Here is a 21,388-nt window from a genome sequence, read left to right as displayed (position 1 = left end):
TGGTGTTATATCTATTTATATTAATATCTCTGCATAATTTCCTAACAAAAGGAGCATTGTACAACCACTGGCTATTTTGTTCTTCCAAAAAGAATGTTTTACTTTGCGTTCTTTCCCATGGGCAACTTGTCAAGGCAAATACAGTTCTGGAAAATGTCCACAGTCCAATCAGATGGGAGGCTTTTTAGGTATTGTCTTCACAACTTTCTTCCCATCTTTTGATTCAGTGCAAGAATAACCATCCTGCTCACACACAGCCAGTCACTTAGACTCTTCCTGTCCCTAGAATGAGTTAAAAGGTTTTTACCTCACAGCAGGGAGAGAACAGGGGTTTGTTCATTGTCTGACATCGTACTCAAAAGGTGACAAGTGTTCTTTGTGCACAGTGTTTCTACATCTAAGACTTTGAGACTTTTTATGTTGGCAGGCCCACCACACATGATAATATTTGTATGGACTGAGACAAATCCTCCAGGGACAAAATTCCTTAAGTTCTGAGTTGGGTGCCTTAGGAAAGGTAAAAGAGAAAAGAGAGCTTTTCTGCAAAACTCACTGAGCCATCACTGGATAGCAAAACACCCAATAACTTTCCTGTGTCACTTTATCTTGATAAATTCATTAGAAACAGATGGAGTGCTTTTTATCTCCTTTCTCATCCATATCTTCATGGGCACTCTACCTGTGCTGCTTAATGGGACACGGATGAAGTATCCCAGAATATTAATGAAATAAAAAGACACTCACTGTTACCTTCCCTACTTAGCACACAGTCTAATAAGTAACAGGGTTCCCACCAAATATTTGGATTAATTTGGATACATGCAAAGGCTTGTTTGAAGTTGTAATGAGATACCAGATACTCCTGAAGCCAGAGCATTCAGAAACCATTTAAGAAACAGCACTTGGAGACCCGACTGCACTCCTCTTTCCTATCTGAATATAAGCTTTGCAAAAGTAAATATTCTCTCTGCTATCTACTACGTGCTGTATTTTCCAAAGAGCAGCACAAGTGTCAAACACAACTAACTCAACTGGAATTCTTGGGAAAACAGCCTCTCTGGAAAGAGAGGTCCCAGAGGCCAACAGCACCTACTCTGCTCTTCCCAGGGCACCAGCCAGACTTGAGCTAACACAGCTATCCTGAAACACAGAAATGAACTGGGCCTGTGCCACGTGCTCCTTCTTCTCCAGCACCATGGTAAGCGGAGAATTTACTTCTTTTTAACTACTGAAGCACACATGTAAATTTTAAATGCTCACGTTTTGAAATAACACTAAAAGTGACAAAGGGAAAAAAACCCCAACTTTGTACATTTTATTCAAGTCCTGTAAACGTTCCTGTTCACTGCCATTGCTCACCACACACTCCCATATCACTGGTCATTTTCCCAGTCACAGAGCTCCCATGGCAAGAACTTTTCTCAGCTCATCTCTTGCAGATTGCTGATATCACAGGGATATCAGCTGCAGGTGCCTAGACTCTTCCAACATTGTCCTGCATTCTACCAAGAGTATCTCTTCTCCCTCACAGTTTTTCTCTGTTATTGAGGTGTCTCCCCCATAGACATCACCAATTTGATAAGGAATGAAAAAGCAAGGAATTCGCCTTACTTCTCCATGTACAAAACCAAATAAATAATTACATTTCCTATTATTTTAGCAGGAATTATCTTGCCATTCCAAAAAGCTGAATTTGTCTATCTACGTTCCATTACGCATGGATTTATTTTCACACATTAAAATGATGCTCCTGACTAAATATAGCATAGCAGATAGTGTGCCACTATCCTTAAAAATACTAACTGTACTATTTCCTTTTAGACTGACAGGTCTCTTCTCAGTATTACACAGGACAAAGCCTGTACTGTTGTCAAGCATGGATCTTTATTGCATTTGAAAGTGAGTAGTATTGTTTCAGAAAAAGGCCACCTTGACCACTCTGGCAACTGAAATGCTAGGTTGTGTTTGGAATAAAGATGTGCTTCGTGCTTTCACCTTCAGAGTGCTTCTCAAACATGAACCCTCCATGGAGCACTTAAAAATAATAAACATACATAGTCCTCCTAAAAAGGGTGATAGAAAAGTGAAATAGAGATGGGAGAAACTTGACCTGCTCATGGCACAGCTGCAGATTATGGAAGACCTCTAAGAAAGAGTTTAGCAGTTATGCCTGGGAAAATATATTCTTTTCAACATTTAACCTCAGTGGATGAGACTTCTGCCCCCTTCCTACACACCCTTCCATCATATTTCTTGATTTGACTGTGACATCAGGTCTCTAAATGAACTGTGATAGGCATCTCCTTGCATAAAACTGGGTAAAAAAGGCATGTGGATGTGGCACTTGCTGATACGATTTAATGCTTTTCAGCACCTCTTCCAGACTCCCATTTCATTGCACAGAATTGGCTCCACAAGACACTACCAAAAATAAATGTGACAAGAACGCTTCAGCATTCCTTAATAATGAAAATATTAAAAGAATGTTTCAGCTTGCCACAAATTCTTTTCCTAGGTAACTTTGATAATCTATGTAAAATCAGACAAATTGAACTGCCAGTGCAAAATCTCAAGTTGGCCCTTACCCTTCTCCCAGGCCCTCTTTGGGAGGTGGACTAGAAGGCAGGTTGAGGCTCATAATCCTCTAAATGCTTAAGGGTTTTGTGTCACTTGTTTGCTGCAGTCCTTTTCTAAAACCTCCCCCTCTCTTCTCTACTGTAAAAACAGAGGGTGCAGTTCTGATCCCTTCTATCCCAAAAAGGGTATTTGAGATTGGGAAAGGTGAAGAGGAGGGCACTAGTGCTGATCAAAGACACAATATGACTTTTGTAAGAGGAATAACCAATTTTACTCTGACTTTTTTGGCATGGAAAGCTTAAAGGGATGTTACAGGTCCACACAAGTCCTGGAGAGGGTGGGCAAGGACTGTTGTGTTGATGCTTCAACACAAATTTCAGGCAACCCCTGGGCTGGAATTATTTGGATGCTGGAGGAGTATTGTGTTAACGTATCTTGAATGCTTGTCTGATTCTTAAGCTAACCTTAGCAGATCCTAAGACTCCCTGTTGTGCATAGGATACTTGATTCACTTACAGCCATAACTGATATTGCAGGGAGAGAGCAGGTAAAGGAGGGAGTCCCTACCTACAGAAGAAAAACCTACCATGATCTGCCTTTGCAGGGCTGTAACCCTGCCTGGAGACCTGGGGAATAGCATTAGCTGGAGCTGATGGGTCAAATCTGAGTGGCTGACCCATTGCAGAAGATGCTCTCTGGGCTCTACGATATCTCTGTGAAGGTTTGGGGCGAGATCACGTTGTAAACAAGCTGCAGGGAGTTTCTTTCTTACTGTATCTGAACAACCAGGGTTTTGCCTAAATGTTGGTTGTAGCAAGTGTCCCATCAATAATCTACCTGTTGCTCTCAAGCCAAAACAAAGGTACCTTCCTAATGCACTACATAAGGCATATCTAACCTACAAAGAAATATTCAGCAACACTGACTGCATCTTGCTGTGCCCATATTGATTCTGAAGTAAAGCACAGTGTTTTCAAGCTGGATCAAGGCTTCAGAGGATATTGCTCTATATTACCTTGCCCTGTTTCCTTCATGACAGTATCCTGAATGTCATCAGTCTTATTTTTGCCTGATTGATTCCAGCTGATAGTCCTGGCATACTGCAAAAGAAATTTTTTTCAAGATTGTGAGAATGACCAAGTAGACCTCAGCACAAATTAGGAACTGACTATGAGGGGGTTTTTTTACTGTGGAAAGAATACATTGCAGCATCAAACGCTGAAAGATACAGGAGGCACAATATGCAGTACCTGCCCAAGCAGGACACTCAGAGAGCTTTGAACCAGTCAAATAATTTGGAGGTTAAAGATTTAAATAATTGTGTTAAACTGAGGGAAGGAAGGCCTAATAGCATCACTAACAAAATGCACTGACAGTAAACAATATATCACTAGGTCACTAAATGCTGATCTTTGCCCAGAAACTCAAAGACAGTTTGGTGCTGAAAAATGCCTATCTCCTTCAGGTTTGTCTTTTAATCTGTTTGGAATAAGAAGGTCTTCATTCGATTTATCTAAGTCTGAATAAAGGCGTTTATTTTTAGAGAACTATCAACCAGCTCTTAGCAAACCTGTAATTCCCAGGAAGTCCCAGGAAAATCATTCCTCTGCTGGCCCTTAGTTTAGGAACATGGTGACTCCCATGAACTGCAAGATGGCAAGACTGAGTGCATTTAAGTAAATACATTTTTTTCCCTAGCATAAAGGCACTGCTTTGATTTAAGACAACAGAGAACAATACACAGTGGGCCACCTTCTGAACAAAACTGCATGAAAAAGAGTCAGGTAAACTTTCCTGAGTTCACTTCATGTATCAGAAAAAGGAATCTAAACCACCCTGCTTGCTTCACTGGAGGTGTGAAACAATATGCCTTTTTTCTCAGAGAGAAACAGAGGACCAAAAAAAGCCAAAATGAAACGCAGAACAGAGCTCTGCTTGAAAACAAAGTGAAAATAAATCAGCAGTGAATGGATTAGCTTCAGATCAGACTGCCTGGAGCAGTCTGATCTGGAACAGCAGAGCACTCAGGGCTTGTGTTTTTTAAATTAGTTTTAATAAATAGAATCAATAGCTCAAATTATGAAGAAGAACAAAAGAACAGATCAAATCGATCAAGGCTGTAGCTTATCATTATAAGCCAAAGGGTGTCTTCTCTTGTCTGAATGTGATAAGATGGCAAAAGAATCCACTTGCAGCTTTTCAGTATCTCTCCCAGAACAGCTGTACACAGAGCTGGATACTGAAAATACTCCAGGTTATCCAAACACAAACACAGACTCCCTTTCCTTTTCCCCAGAAGGAGAAAAACAAACCCAAAATAATAAATAAAACCCAAAAATAATCCTTTTTTTTTTTTTCCTGAAGATAAATGCAGAATTTTACAGAGTACAGAACTAAATAGATAAGCAAGCACCAAGTATCCTGCATTATATACAGGATTTAATTCTCACGTGAAGAGATGCTAGGTCAGATCAGTGGAAAAGTGTCTTTCCACAGAGCAGGTCAAGAAAGAATGTTGGAGAACACTCAGAAGGTCTCTCTAACCCCAGTGCTCAGCCAAGGGCTATCCACTGGAGGGGAACAAGGGAGGTGTTACTAACTTCAATCAGGCTTTGGGAAATGGGAGGAGACAGGTGCACACAGGCACCTCGTTTTCCCCTTTATGCTTTTTGTTTGTTTAGTTGGATTCTTTTTTCCAAAGGGACTTTGCTCTGAGAAGCTGCATTGTCTTACTAATGGGAGAACCTGGTCACTGAGGAGCTGTCCTTTCATCACAGGGATTTTATCCTGAACACTCCAGCATCAGCTCTGGAGTAAGTGCCACACAGAAAATTAAAGCACTTAAACACCCCCCAGCCCCCACCTTTTCCCCCCTCCAATAAAACTTTTTCTTAAATTTAAGCCAAGTACAAACTACCAAACCTTAATTTATTTTATCAAATACAGTAAAACTGAAGAGGTTTTTGACACAATCTGGGAGAACACCCTAGCTGTGTGAGAGCAATGCAAGGTGCTGATAACCTCTGCTAACTCCCATTCATCCTCAGGTTGAAAAGCTGGCATCAGTTATCTGGGCTTTGTGCTCACGTAGAGCACATAAGAGTCTTTTCCATTGTTGTAGGTGAATTATAGATAAACAGTAGAAGAGGAATAGTAATCTTGTAATAATAGAATATATGACAGGTGTACTACTGAAAGGCATTCACATGCTCCAGTAGTGAGCATGGTTCAAAGCCTATCTGGAATAGACTTCCATCTTGCTAATAAATATTCAGAGACTTTGTAGTCTTCAAGGACATAATATTGAACATCTGACAGAAAATTCAGTGTAGATCCATAAACATTTTTTATTATATTTCGATCTGAAGTAGATTCCTTAATGTTTGTAGCAAGCAGTGCCTTTGCCAGAAGACACAGAACTTTCCTGGGCAAAGTACCCAGTGGTTAACTTCAAGTCCAACAAAATAAGCAAAATACCAATTATGATTCAAGAGTAGTGTAATTTATTTCCTATTCAGTGAGGAAGAGTTGATTTCCCCAGCAGCGTCACTTACACTGTAATGATTATTGCACATAAGACAACTTAAGAAAATGATGGAAAAGCAAATTAGATGGGCTGCAGATCGTTGGTTTATCTTGGCTGCTCACCTTGAAGAGAGAATTAGGGAAACATAAGATACAGTACCAGATGTCAGGGTGCTTGAAACCTCTGCTCTCCTTCCACCTCCTTGATGTGTCATATTAAAATTTTAAAAAAGCAAACCAACATTTCCAGCAGGGATGAAACAGTGCATCTTGCCAGTGTGAGAATGTCTGCTAAATTAAAAACAATGATAACTTGCTGTGACAGAAGGTAATTAAAGGGTATAAGTTGTAAAAGAATTTGGCTATTCCTAATGCTTTCATTTTATTCTAAACATTCATTCATGAGTCACATGAGAAAAGCATTGCCACGACTCCTTGGCTTCTGTTAGCTGACCTGTCAGGGCTGATGGCCAAATGCTAAAGCAATGCAGTAAAAGACTTAATTGGGCCCAATATTACGACACAATCTAATAGACATCAATAGGAATTCTTCCACTGATTTTTCAATATGTACTGGACAGACAATTTACTGCATGCAGAAACCTGAATAATGGGAACAGAGGTTAACCAATCAGTGGTGCAGCGATAATCTCTTCATGCTGAGATGGAATTGTCCCAATCAAAGTTTCTAACAGAAAAAGATGAGTTGGCCTCACATTCTTCTCTGGTGACATCCACAATCAGCCAACGTTCTGTACATTAAGTGCTGCACATCTTATCTAGTTGATAGAATTTGCTGCAAGATGCTTGGTTAACCATGTTTGGTTTAGCTTAAGGGCAAGCAAAAATGACAGTCAGCATCAACCACTAAACCTGAAATGTCCCTGCAAAGTTTCACACTTGCCCTTCCAGAATCATTATGTGTTCCCTCAGATTTATTTCAAAGGTCTGCATCGTTACTCTACTCTAATTGCAGCTTCCTTGCAGAATCTTCTTTTTCCATGTTTTACATGGAAATCTTTTAAGTTTCAAAGACAAGTTGGCCTTGCAAAGAAATGTGAGAATGCATGGATTTTGTAGCTGATTATTTTGTCAAGAAAATGTGCTGCTAATTTATACCCCTTGACCTGTCGTGTGAGATTCAGTGCTTGTTATTTCAGCCCTTTTGATTATTTCGCCTCAATCGCCAACCACTTTTTTTTTTTTTTTTCAATATGACATTCATATCTATTCTTGCAAATAGATTGTTCAAAGAGTAGGTATGATCACAGTCATTCTCTCTCACTTTCTCAGATTAAGGAATGCTTCTGGCAATGAGAAAATGAATATTTGTTCTGAGTTTGACAGTTGTAAAGGATGTTTATTTCCAAGGGCTTTGTTTATAAGGCTGCAGTGTTTAAAAGAACATTCTCTGCTGCTTTTGGACTCCCTCTCCAGTCCCTGCCCCAGCTCCATTGCCCTTCTCTGGGGTCTCTCCATCCCCTCAATGTTTTCCTGCAGTGAGGGGCCCAGAACTGGCCACAGCACTTCAGGTGTGACCTCAACAATGCCAAGTACAGGGGGACAATCTCTGCCCGGGTTTTGCTGGCCACACTATTCCTGACACAGGCCAGGATGCCATTGGCTTTCTTGGCCACCTAGGCATATGCTGGCTCATGTTCAGTGCTGCCAACCAGCACCCCCAAATCCTTTTCTGCTGGGCAGTTTCCCAGCCATTCTACCCCCAGTCTGTAGCTCTGCACGGGATTTTTGTGGTGTAAGAGCAGGAACAGCACTTGCTCTTGCTGAACCTCACACTGCTGGTCTGAGCCCATCTATCCTGCCTGTACAGATCCCTCTGCAGAGCTTCCAGATCAACACTCCCACCCAGCTTGGTGCTGTCTGTGATCGAGGGTGCTCTTGATACCCTCATCCAGATCATCAATAAAGATATCCAACAGGACTGGCCCCAGTAGTGAGCCCTGGGGGACACCACCAGACACCTAATGGATATGTAGCAGCTGGATGTTCACCAGCACTCCCTAGGTCCGGCCATCCAGCCAGATCTTAACCCAGCCACAAGTGCACTCGTTCAAGCCGTGGGCTGCCAGCTTTTCCAGAAGAATCCTGTGGGAGACAGCATTAAAGACTGTACTGAAGTCCAGGCAGACTATATCCACAGGCTTCCCCTCATCCCCTAGGCAGTCATATCACCTAGTCATAAAGGATCAGGTTGGTCAGACAGGACATGCCTTCCCTAAAGTCCTGCTGACTGGGCCTGATTCCTTAGTTATCCTGCATGTGATCACACTGTGAGCACTTGTGATCACACTCAAGATGGTCTGCTCCATAACCTTCCCTGGCACTGACAACAGGCTGACAGGCCAGCAGTTTCCTGCATGCTCCTTCCAGCCCTTCTTGTGGGTGGATGTGATACACTGTGCAATCTCCAGTTATCTGGGACTTCCCTGGTTAAGCAGGGCTGATGGTAAATGAGGGAAAGTGGCTTGGTGAGCCCTTCCACCAGCTCCCTTGGTGCTTTTGGGTGAGTCAAACCTGGTGCCATAGACTTGTGAGTTTCTAGGGTCACCACCCAGCCTATCACTAATTACATCCTCCTGGATGAGAGGGGGTCTGTTTTCTCCCCACCCCTATTTACCAGGTCAAAGGACTGGCTACCCTGAGGAAAACTGGTCTTAATATAAAAGAGGCAAAAAAGATATTAAGCATCACAGCCTCTTCTTCATCCTATATAGCAAGAACTGAAAATACAGAAAGCCACAACCAAAATATTCTCTGCCTTTGTGTATGCTTTTTGATTTTCCTGTCTCCTTCGCTCAGGAGTAATCTTCCAAGGCACACAGATGTTTTGGCTGATTTTCCTTTATCTGGCAGAAGTAGCCTCTCAGTGAGTATTGCTATTTCAGCATGGAGATAGCAGGGAATGATTAGTGATTGGTTTGACACTTTCTGGACAGTATTTTACATCACCACTTCTTCAATAAGATCAGCAAGGGCAAAGACCATGCAAGCTCAGCATAGCTTGGAAAGCATCTCCTAGGCAGGCTGACAGAGGAAACATGGGCAGTAGCTTCTGTTAGGCAGCTGCTGAAATAGAGATACTGAGGCTGGAATAGGCCTTCCTCTAGAAGGAACTCAAAGCCATAGAAACTCCTAAACTGATGCTATGGTTGATGTTGAAGGTGAAATTTAGACCTCCACATAGTCTGTGTGAACCTTTTTTCCTTCTTTGGGCCATTTTTAGGAAACAGTTGGCATCTCATTGAAGCTCAAGGCTTCTGGGACTATTGGGTTTCTAGGACTGAGAGCCATCCTGAATCATTTGAGTTCAGACTAACAAAACTCTGTTGCTATGCAACAAAGGCTGAAGGCAAAGCTGTTCATAAAAGTAGGATACCAGCATGTGGTGTTTTATGGGAATCTGTAAACTCCTTTATACAATGGACATTGTAAAGATGTACTCTAGCTGGCAAGTTAGGCTAATAAAAATAGCAGTCTGCCACCCCACCAGATCAGAGGTTAAGAAGCTCTCTGTGGAATGCAGAAAATCTTCAAAGAGACGCAAGCAGGAACTTCTGAGGCACCCCTTGCCTCATTGCCTATTTTAGCTGATAACCACTGTGTGCACTCAGCCTGGAGGACACTAAAGAGATGAATCCACACCTAGAACCAAGGCCGGCTCCTGGCAGCCTGACACACAGGGAGAAAAAAAAGCAAAGTCTTTCAAAGCCTTGAACAAAGACCCCATCTCCCTGATTTCCAGTACCGCCAGAGCGTCCCTTCCAGACAGCGTCCACGCCTCTGGCAGACAAACTAAATGGCAAAACCTGAGCTGAGGCTGGTCTGCAGCCCTGAGGCTACAAGCTGTCCCCACCAGACCAGGGCATCAGCACATCCAAGGGCAAGCACTCCTCAGTGGGAACTTCATGGAGACTGCTGGCTCCATGTCCAGCCTGTAAAGTGCTCTGTTAAGCTCTGGACAGACGTGTGCCAGTTTCTAGGGTAAAGTGTTCAAAACCCAACATGATTTCTGGGGTGTGGGCCCAGGCAGTGTGCTCAGCCACACAGACATAACAAAGCAATAACTTATAGGGAAATGAAGGAAGTCAAAAACACTGTTTTTTATATGAATACTGTAAATATATATTAAAAGAATTCCTGTAGATGCAACATTCATGCATTTTTGAAGATCTTTAGCTAAGAAGAAATATACAGAGAGCAATTAAACTCATAAAAGGGTGAAAACCTTCCAATTAGTGCTCCATAGGCAGCCCTACTGACCACAACAGAGCCAACAGTAAGCCATAATTGAAATACTCACAAAAATCTCCACCTCAGCTGTCTTTAAATTACTGACTGTAACACTACTGTGAAATGCTGCTCTTCTAATACAGTGACAGAAACTGATACAATAAAAGTGCAGAAATGAAGAAAGTGGAAAAGGTGATGATGCAGATGTACCAAGTCAATAAAAATGCATTTGAGGGAAAAAACCCTGAAACTTTACGCCTCACTTGCCATTAAAAATAGTAGAGTTATAACTTTCTCTGCTGAGAAATAGTTATTAGAAAGAAATACTAATACGCAAGAGGTAATTTTTTGTTGTTTGCTATTTGGAAAAGGGAAACATTTTGCCATAGGAGAACAGTCTGGTGAATAAGGTGGGTTAAGCCTGTACTCTTGGGAAATCGCTCATCTCTTGCAACCCGTAGCTTTGCTTTTACTGTAATGGATAAAATTACATTTACATACTTACCAGGAATGTTGTGAAACCTGTTAATATTTATAGAAAGCTTTGTGAGCCCTAAGACAGTCTTATCAATTCCATGTGGTCCATGAAAACAATTAAAATCTCCCCTAATAATTTAAAATAAATGCAAGGTTTTTTTTAACCTATTTCATTTGTGCTTTCAAAAACTCCCATTTTATTTTTCCCCACAGTGGTTTCCTGTCTACTGCAATAGCACAAAGTCCTGAATCTGCAAATATGTGCAGACAGGTACTTTTGCACCTGCAATTTGTCCCACTGGGAAGCAGTGGAGCTGCCTGGGCAAGCAATTAGGATGTGTGTGAATGCCTGTGGAATCAGACCCTGGATTTTCTTGTAGGGTATTCCCTCACAGGGGCCACTAATGCTGATTTCAAAGGACTGGAGAATGAGGTCTGGGCTTCATCTGCTATGGCAACAATATACTGCAGATAGGAAATTACAGCTCATGGGATTCTGATACAGCGAGCATTTCCTCAAACCAGTAATTCCACCTAGAGAGAATTTTTCTGCCAAGGCATTTCTTGGTCTGCTGTCATTTTCTAGCACAGTCTGTGCTTCTTTTATGACTCTTCACTTACCAAAAATGAAAAGCAAAAATTTCCATAGCAGCGCTGTTGGCCAAAGAAAACTTTGGGGACAAGAGAAGCTTTTTAGCATCAACCCACTGTCTTTCCATGGGTTTATAGCCCCTCTACTTACACCTTGCTTGTTCAGAGGTTCATGTGTGTCTATAAATATTCCTGCTGGGAGGCTGGACTCCAAGGAAAGACTCTTCAGAATTGATTGCTTCCCAGTAGTTATCAAGAAGGAAGAAATGGATTTAGCTGATCTGTGCTCCTTTTTTTTTTTAAAGCTGTGGAGAGACGGGAGACACCAGAGAAAGCAGCAGAGGTGGTGCTTTCACTGCTGGAATAGATGTGCTTTCTTAGTGAATGTCTGTGGCTCTCACAGGCATGAATGTTTCCCATGGAATAGGATACCCTTTTACAAAGGGCCTGGCCCTCAAAAATGCCTATTGGGCTATTAAAGGCAATAGACTATGTGTTTATACCATGTGATGGTACAAGTGAAAAAAAGAAATCAAAGCTTAGCCTGAAGGTAAGCACTGAAATCCAAACCTCTCAAAGCCAAGTGTAGGCAGGACTGTTACACCAGAGATTCTCTCTAAGCACAAGACATAGCACAGAATATGAAACCATTAAGAGGCTTTCAAAGGTGTGTTCAAAAGAAAACCATTTTAATTCTTAACCTGGCTATGTGACAATCCTTTTCAGTGAAGAAAACCACCCTCAAATATCCACATATCACATCTTCCCATCCCATGCTCCTGGTTTTGGGAAAAAGGGACAGGCAGAGGGTCCCTCCTTCCATTATTACTCTCTCCCATTTTAGCCTGGGCCCTTTTAGGAGTTACAGCTACAGATCCATGCTACTGTTTTCCAATTTCATCTTCTTTGCCCGGAGCCAAACTGGTGGAAGAGGAAGTTAAACACAGACACTCTGTGCACATACACAGGTGTGTGGACATAGTTCTTGGGGTAGGATCTAGTTTTGGGGTAAGAGGGAAGGAAGATGTCTTTATCTCATGCTATCCCAAAGTTTTATGCTTAGAACATAAATATAGGACACCAGGAACTCTCCAGAAAACAAGCACCACCTTCTTTTCCAAGCTTCACACAGCCCATCCAGTTCTTCATTGCATACTACTATTTAAAATTTAAAAGAAAACTTCTGATCTTCATTTGAAAGTATATTCCCCCTTGCTCCACTCTCAAACAAAAGATGAATCAAACACTGAAAACTTGGAAATTTTCCCCACTGCATATTTATGCACATGGTGTTTTTGGAAAATCACTGAAGATTCACAGACTCCTGACTAATAAATATTTACAAATTAATTCCAATTAACTAGCTGTATTTGGACAAGGATTCATATCAGAAAGTACATCCTCATGTATGTGGATATGGGGAAACTTTATGTCAATAGGACCATTATCAGCATCATGCTCCATAGGCATCGACAAAACAGAATTTCCAGGCAAATATGTTAAAATACTGACTACTAATAGCATCCTTGAATAGATAAGAGAGTGAGTAGAACTGAAAGCTTCAGCCTGCAGCTCACCTAGTGGGTATATGCTTTAAATTGAGGCTATCTTGTCTACAGGAAGATCTAACTATGCTACGTTTAAGGATACAGCACTATTTAGTTAGTCCAGGCAAAGAGGGAGGCTCAGTAAGCTCAATATATTTATGAAAAGCAAGGATTCATAGAGTTGAGTTGGGTTGGAGGCTGTTTTTGTTTCACTCAGACACATATCTCCCTCTGCCTATAATAACAGTCTGTAAATTCTCCTCTAGCTACCCAGGAGCAAATGATTGTAGGTGGCTTGATAAGGTAATGGGAGATAAAAAGCATCCCTACCTTCCAGGCTGAGCTTCTGAAAGACTTAAACATAGTTGGAGGAAAACATCGAGCAAAAGTAAACAAGCCACAAGCTGTTCTGACCCTAGACCCCCAAGATCAAAGAAACTACACCTAAGAAAAAGGCAGAAATCAGGCTCCTTATTATAGTGCATGCAAGACAATTAGAAGAAATAATTTTCTATACTCTTACATGAAATCCATGCTTGGCCTGACCTATAATTTGAAATAAGCTTCATTTTAATGACTTAAATTTCACTGCTAATAAGAGCAGCCCAATCAAACTACAGGCAAAGTGTGTGAAATAATTTACAGAGTTTGTCTGAAAAGGTCAAGGTCTTAAACAAAGAAAAGTGGCTTTTCCTACCAGAGCTCTTTCCACTGACTGTCTAAAAGTAATAAACTACTATGAAAAATAATACCTGTCTTTTGTGCCCAAACTATCTTGTTTACTGAACACACATCCACACCCATCCACACCCACACACAAACTCATTCCCAATCAGATGCTGCCAAAATGAACAGTACATGGCTGAGAGAGGTCCCCAGTGCCAGATGGTGAAAATGAATGGAGTTCTTTCCACTGAAGTTAATGAAGCTATGACAATTTAAATTAACTGTGAGCCTACCCCAAATAGCTGTTAACTTGCCTGCACAAGAACTCAGGAAAGTTAAGCAGAGCGAACTAAACTGCCAAGAGAGGAGAGAGTGCGGCGTGTTGAACTCTGCATGGGTTTCTTTGGCTCCTCAGTTGGGTGTCTCATAGGTTTGCTGATTTTTCTTTGGCAGATAACTCTGCTTGGCTCTGCAGGACCCCCTCCTGCACACAAACTGCTGGCAGTCAGAGCAGCTCTCCCTTTGGGATGTATATTCTTACTTAGCACCTCTCCTCTGGGCCACTCTTTTCCTGTTTTTGTGGCATTCCTCATCCACTCTCTTCCGCTGTCACCCTTGTTAAACTCTCACACAAGAGTGTTTCCAGTGACATGTCAGCCTGATGAGACCCTCCAGCATCTGCAAAGAAAACCCTGGAGGGACACAGTAGACTTGCTCCTGCTGGCTTATGTCACACATTTTATGTGTGACACTCTTCCAGAGGAATGTGATTTGCAGCTTTTAAAGACAGGTCTCACTGGGGATCTCTCCTCCAGAAATCATCTCAGAAATTTATCTGGGATTATCAAGTATTTGAGAAGCTTTTTTTAAATTTTATTTTTTATTTAAGTTGCATGGCCTGGGATATTGAGGGAGATAATAAGCTTTACTCTTCAATACTGCAATGCTGATATGAATCTGCTAAGTATCTGATCTAGAAAATTATGAATTCAAATTCCCAAGATGCCATTTATAAACCTGACTGAGGAGCTGAAAGCACAACTGCATGGACAAATACAGGGATAACAGATGAACTGTCCTGGCTTGGTAACTCCTACAGTACAGCAATTTGTACCCTGCTGGTCAGAGCATGAAGGGCACCCACACTCATACCCCTTTCTGCATCCCTTCTTCATAAATACCCTGAACTGCCTGTCTAAGGGATGAGAAGGCAGCTCATTGAAGCTGAGGCTGGACCACATAAGCACTTTAATGTCACTCAAACTCATGAAAGCATTTCCCTAGAGCTCTGACTATGCTCTGCTCTCCCAGCTAGCAGGAGTCACCTTTGAGTGATACTCACTAGGATTCCCTGTGCCAGAGTGTCCCTGCATGGGATGAGAGATGGAGTTAATGCATTTTAATATTAGACACGAGAAGGCAACAAAGTCTGAAACACAGTGTTTTACTTCTGCAGAGTGAGAACTGATGAGTTGTAAGAAACTGTTGTAAGGGGAGTAAATGAAGCTAGGAAATCATCCATACTGTTGAAGTGTTTAGCCCAACACACCATTCAGAGCAAAGGAAATTAACTGCTGCATGACACCAGTGAATTCATGACTCCTCAAATCTGCTTAGTGATTCATGTTCTTGTTGGAGAAGTAAAAGATAGACCTCCATTCTACTTTGCAATGTCCCCTAGGCTTACCAGTTTCTCAATTTTTACCACATTTTAGTTTAAAACTGCTAATTTCAGACCTTAGCAGGGATTTTCTTTCCTGCTGTGGCTCAACACTAACTTTGGTATTTACCAGATCCCATCTCTTGAATAACATTACTGTCAAATTCTCCTGGGTTTTTAACTATATTCATGACTTGAATGGGGAGACACACAAGATGAAGACACCATATTTGAGACAAGAAAATGTAACTCCTACAAATTACTACTTTAATCTTCCAAACACTTTAGAAAAACATTTATTATTATCTCATTCAGTAGGCATGTTTTGATTCTTCATAGGAACTGAACCAGAACATATCCAAAATGTCTAACCGAGAGGCTTTATTTATTTCAGGACATGGAGCCCATCAGCCCAGAAGCCTATTTTGCCTGGTTTCAGATGTGTGGGGATGAGAAACAGGCTGGTTTGTGTGTGTGTGTAACACAGACTACTGGAAAAAACACAATTTATACAATGAGAGAATCTCTCTGTAGCTGACCCCAGTGAAGGGCATCAACTTGGTAACCCCAAAACCAAATGAAAACAAAATCAAGTCTTGGCTTTAACTGTTTCCCTGCAAAAAGCTCAGTGATTTAGTAAGTCATTAAATTTCAAGCGAATGCACTTCCATTTAAAATATCTATTTTATACATACATAGATAGACACACACATATATACACACACATATACATCTTCAGACTTGGCCATCCCTCTCTCTTATATGCATCAAGCTGCAGACCCTGTAAGTAAGGTGAGAGCCACGTGCAAGTATTTATTCATAACATCAGGAATAAGCCAGCAGAGTGCTGCACTGCAAAGCAGCTTCCATTGTGTGATAGCTCCTTGTGTTCAAAAGCTCCTGAAGGTTTAGAAATGGAATGTTTCTATAAAGATATATATTTGGTCATTTATACCAGCCAAGGATCTGTCCTGCTGAGTTTATTATCCTATTCTGTAATTTTCTTCTGTTTCTTTCTCTTCCTCTCTTATGACCTACCCATTTCATTTTATCCACCAAATTAAAATGTCAAATACAGAATCTAACCTAAGCATTGGACCACTGCACAGATATACAGACAGCAATCTTATAGCAGCTCTGTTGCTTTCTCTTTCAAAGTAGGAACCGAATATAAATTCAGGAAGAGAATAATGAAACTCTAACAGATGCAAAGTTGGTTTGAATTAAAATAATTTAAAAGGCTTTAGTCAGCATGTAATATGTTCTCAATGTGCTCTGCTGTGAAAACATTCTTTTCTCATTCCTGAAAAAATATGGGTTTATTGATTTACTGTATGATTAACCACCACAACACAGAGAATTCAAAGCTTCATGGGTCTTCATTTCGTTAGTTTACTTTATCCTCTCACACCTTGCATTTTAGTTAAGGTCAGTCCATCAGTATAAACACTCAAGCAAGAAGTGTAGCTGTTTGCAGGTTTCAGTGTAATTTCAACTCTAAGTGTGAAAGAATAATTTTAAAAAATCCTAATTGCAGCTGTCAATAACACTGTTGCAGCTACAATTCACATCATTTGCAGCTTCAGTCCCTGGGAAGCACATCTGACTCAGTACATAACACAGGACTTGCTATTTCTAGGCAGCTGATGTTTTAGTGCTCAGACATCTACTCAGCCTTGACTTGATAGCCTAAAGTAAATATCCTTGAGCAATTGTACAAAAACACCTATGCAGCAAACAAGTAAAAAACCCTGCTGTTTATAGTTTGCAGATGCTTGGGAGAAAACACTCTATATAACATACCTCTAAACTGCTCTGACAATGGCTAAACTGCCTCCTAGAATCATGGAATCACTATGGTTGGAAAACAACTCCTGGATAATTGAGTCCAACCGTGGAACCAGCACCACCTTGTTCACCACTAAACCATGTCCTCAAGTGCCACATCACAGCAGTGATTCCACCACTTCCCTGGGCAGTCTATTCCAATGCCTGATGACCCTTCCAGGGAAGAAATTTTTCCTAATATTGAACCTAAACTCCCCTGGCACAACTTGAGGCCATTTCCTGTTATCCTGTTACTTGGTGCTATTCAAATGCTTCTGCTTGAAGTAGTTTGTTAATCTTAAGAAGGATCCCTTCTGAGAATGTTATTTTTGTCTGCCTTACTATATCAAAGCAAGACCTCAAATAAATGAAATCCTGCTGAATACTGATGATGGATTACAAAACTCTACACTGGATTTTAAGGCTAGAATAGATCTTCAAGCAGCAAACTGTGCAGTTGCTACTGAGTCACTCTTTCCCCTCTTCCCCTAAGGCAATTAATTGGTAATACTTGATACAGGTGAGCCTCTGGTCTCTCCAAAGTTGTAAGTCAAAGCCATCTTTCAGGCATTTTGGTATCTATTAAAAAAATACCTACAATTCTTCTATCCAGGCAAAGATTATAAAGCAAACCAGCCAATAACTACAGCCTCCCCTGTAAACACTCGGAACATGCCAGCTGCAGACTGCGTGGAAATCTTCAGAAAGCAATGTACAAACCTAACCTGTAATTATCCTCTCATGAAGTTTTGGCCCGTAAGTGAAAAAGCAGATATGGCAGAAATTGGAGTGATGAAAGCCTGTGGATTCTGATCCCTGCTCTGTTTCCACAAAGTTAAGTACAAAATGAAATCACTCATGGTAAGAGGCCTTCCCTTTGCAACACCCTTGCTAAAGCAGACGCCAGTCCAGCCAGGATCAAACCCCAGTCTCATGCACCACCCTGCAGAGCTCATGTTTCCTTTGGAGCCTAAGCTCTCTCTCTTGGGAAGCCAATCACAAAGAAATCCCTTGTGCCAGCATGAGTTCTGGGCCAACCCTCAAACACTACAAAAAAACAGCTATTAAAAAATTCTGCAGTGGCAAAGAGATAGTTTCCAGTGAGGCTCAAATTTTTACCTTTGTCGTGGGTTTTCCTGCCAAGTGTCAGAGCTGGCTGCCACATGCCAGTGTCCCAACTTGAGACACAGCTGGAGCGAAACAGAAAAACACAGCAAAGGGAGATGTGCTTGAGGCTGAGCAGACTCCTGTTCTCACACTAAAGCATTCACCAGCAGGCTATTCAACATTTTAAAGGCACTAGGGAAGGACTCTAAGATAACTTAGGTAAGCTATCAAGATCATGTAAGGGAAGGTGAAGAGCTGTAAGTGTATTGAAGAAACCCTCTCCTTTTATATTAAATAAAAACAAACTGCATCCAGACTCTCAGAATGAGCCCTTAAGTGAAAAAAGTACCTTGCAGGAGCTGTACATAGCTGCTTGTGTCCTGTATAGGGTTCTTAGATACCATGACCTTCTGTGCTTAAGTTGGTGCACTGATTTAATAACCCTTTTCACTCATTGAGACTTTCTAAGAAAACACAAAGCAAGATTTTTCTGCTACCAGGAATGTACCTGCAGCATCATCTGGAGCAGTAAAACCTATTTTAGTCACCTGAATCACCCCACTGGGCACTGAGTGGAGGGGTGCAGGGGAAAGCACTTTTCTAGAACTCCTCTTTGATCCTGAAGAAAATATCTAAGATTTATTTGTCACTTGATGGCACTTCAGCTAATGTATCTAGCTTTGGTAATGCTAAGGTTTGGTATATTCAAAGCTGCTCTGGGCAGTTTCCAAATTTTTAAGGCATGCTGAAATCATTCCCAGGGCTATGCTGATGGAATGGGACCTGAATTACATACTGAAAAAAACAAAAGCTGGATTATTTTGAGGAAGTGAGATGAGAGTGAGGTTGAGAGAGTCTAACTCCAGTATTTGCACAGCAGTGGCAGAAGAAAGGATTTGTTTATTGTTTGTAGTGACACTAATGTTATATACTGCCTGTTTTAGAGAATAACACTCGTGCTAAGAACCCACAAATTTGGATCCTCAACAAACTCCTGAGAAGTTAACAAGGAGACAACAAATCCCATTTTACTAACAGGTGCTTTTCAGCGATACTCTACTTCTTTGCAGAAATAATTTAAAAATGCTTTTGCTTAATCCCTAGAAGGCAGACCTTAACTGTGTAATCTATAGAAACAATCAAAGCAAAATTAAACAAAATTAGCTATATATGCCTGGAGCACAGCTCATTCAGGATTTACATGACCTAAATCACAGTTGGATTAGTTTTTCCTCTAGTTGTGAGAATGATTTAAACTTTTACTGACCTATTGTGGTTAATTCAGACATTTCTCTCAAGTTTTCACTGCAGTCTGCTTAGTCAGTGAGCATAACAACTCTTGCTTCTGAACAAAACAAAACTTCTGCCCTAGGAAAACTGTGGCATAATAACCATGGATCTACTGTGGTGTGTAGAAAGGGGATGGGGGTGTATTTTTCTAACTAGTGACACATCGTTCTTCATTGTATTCTCCCTTCAGACTTACCACTCCACTTATTAATCAAAGGCTTTATCCAGGACTACTCCTTTTGGTTTTGCTTTAGGTTGCAACAACGCCAGATGTCTGTGGGGGTGTTGGCAAAGGGTGATATAAGTTGCCTTTAAACTATTAAAATGAAAACAACCGCTTGCAGTTACATACTTGCCCTTGCGCAAACTCCTTTGCTTGCCTGTGCTACTGACACAGAAAACAGCTGCTGCACACTATTGCTCATGTTAATTCTATAATAAGAATAATAATAAGAAATAATAATCAGAAATAATAAGAAGTTTTAAGAGAGACAAACCCCCTCCTCTATCTTCGCATTGTTCACTCCCTCCAACCACAGCCACGCTGCTCCTCTGGTGGAGGAGGATCCCCTCTGAATGTTTATCAGAGTCCTTTCTGCAACCCCTTTAAGATTTCAAAGGGAAAACATTAAGTTGCTGCTTTGCAAACAAGCGCAAACCTCTGGAAAGCTCCTGCAATACAAACAAACACTCATCATCAAGTTGTTTGGGGCAGACAAGTTGCTCTGCAAGTTCCAACAGCGCTAAAGCAAAGCAGTAGAGAAAACTTAGACTGTCAGAGCACCAAGGATGCTTGCTTCAAATTTAGCCTGCACTTTGCATTAGAACATGAAAAATCCTTTCCTGAGAGAGATCTTACAAAGAGCATGACCAGAGAAATGGAGAGGAGTTTCAAGGTGTAACTGAGTGCCAGAGGAAGGGCTGTGCTCTGCAAACAGCTGGCATGGAGTGTCCCAAGTGACTCCCTGCAAACCTGCCCTTTGGCTTGCCAAGCAGCAGCTCCCAACCACTCCCCTTCCCCACTTACAGCTCGGTGGCATTGGCAGGGATGTCCCGGGGAACCTGGAGCACCTGGCTCTCCTGGCAGATGAAGACCCTGCCCAGGCAGCGACAGGCGTGCTGCTGGCATCCCAGGCAGCCTGCCAGGAGCAGCAGCAAGCACGCCAGGGCTGCAGACATCTCTGCCTCCACATCTGTGCCCGTCTCCTTTATCTGGAAGGGAAGAACGCAGAGACCTCCCAGGCCAACTCCCTGGGTGGAAGATCCGCCCAAAAAGCTGGGACAAACCATGTGGCTCTTAGGGGATGACTTCTCAGCAAAGTCTTTAAGACTTCATGACCCCAAATTCCTTGTGGCGTTGGAGTGGGGATAGAGATGAGCAAAGCTGATTTTTAATGACACAAGTATTTTGTATTTGAAGAGGTGTCGAAATCAGGGGGCCCAGCTGTACTAACCAGGGTTCTTTTAATATGCTGGGAAAAGTTTCTTCCTTCTCAGCTACACTGCTTTTCATGTCTTGCTTGGTGAGACCAAGGGCCAACAAAGCATTTTTACTTTCTGCAGCCCAGGTCCTTTTTGTCCCTGAAGGAGAAACATTCTATTTATGGCACTATTTATGCTCCCATTCATGGATCGAAGGGCCCCTGCTTTTGTACTGCTCCTAGGCAAAAGTAAGATGTTATTATTTTGTGTAGTCTACTTCATGGGGTAAAAGCTCTCTGGACCTGAAGCCTGAGCTAAATAATGCCTTTTTTTTCCACAAACTATGGTTATTTTTCATGCAGTTGCTGATTCATCTCCTTTTCCCATCTCCTTTTTTTTTTTTTCCTTTGGCATCTTTATTGGAACCCAAACAGAAGAAAACTCCACA

At 41.5% G+C, this 21,388-nt stretch overlaps 1 protein-coding gene across 1 annotated transcript in view; it reads right to left on the bottom strand.

Moving 5' to 3' along the window:
- Positions 1 to 20,697, bottom strand: part of FSHR (follicle stimulating hormone receptor) — an 82,214-nt gene extending 61,517 nt beyond the window's left edge. The window contains exon 1 of the mRNA XM_033055649.1: positions 20,546 to 20,697. Within this exon, the coding sequence (XP_032911540.1) occupies positions 20,546 to 20,697 (152 nt within the window). The remainder of the gene's footprint in view (positions 1 to 20,545) is intronic.
- Between the last annotated feature and the right edge of the window lie 691 nt (positions 20,698 to 21,388).

This window comes from Catharus ustulatus, chromosome 3, assembly GCF_009819885.2.
Source record: "Catharus ustulatus isolate bCatUst1 chromosome 3, bCatUst1.pri.v2, whole genome shotgun sequence".
NCBI classification, from domain to species: Eukaryota; Metazoa; Chordata; class Aves; order Passeriformes; family Turdidae; genus Catharus; species Catharus ustulatus.
The sequence above is the reverse complement of the archived record's forward strand: the minus strand, read 5'-3'. Positions and strand labels throughout refer to the sequence as shown.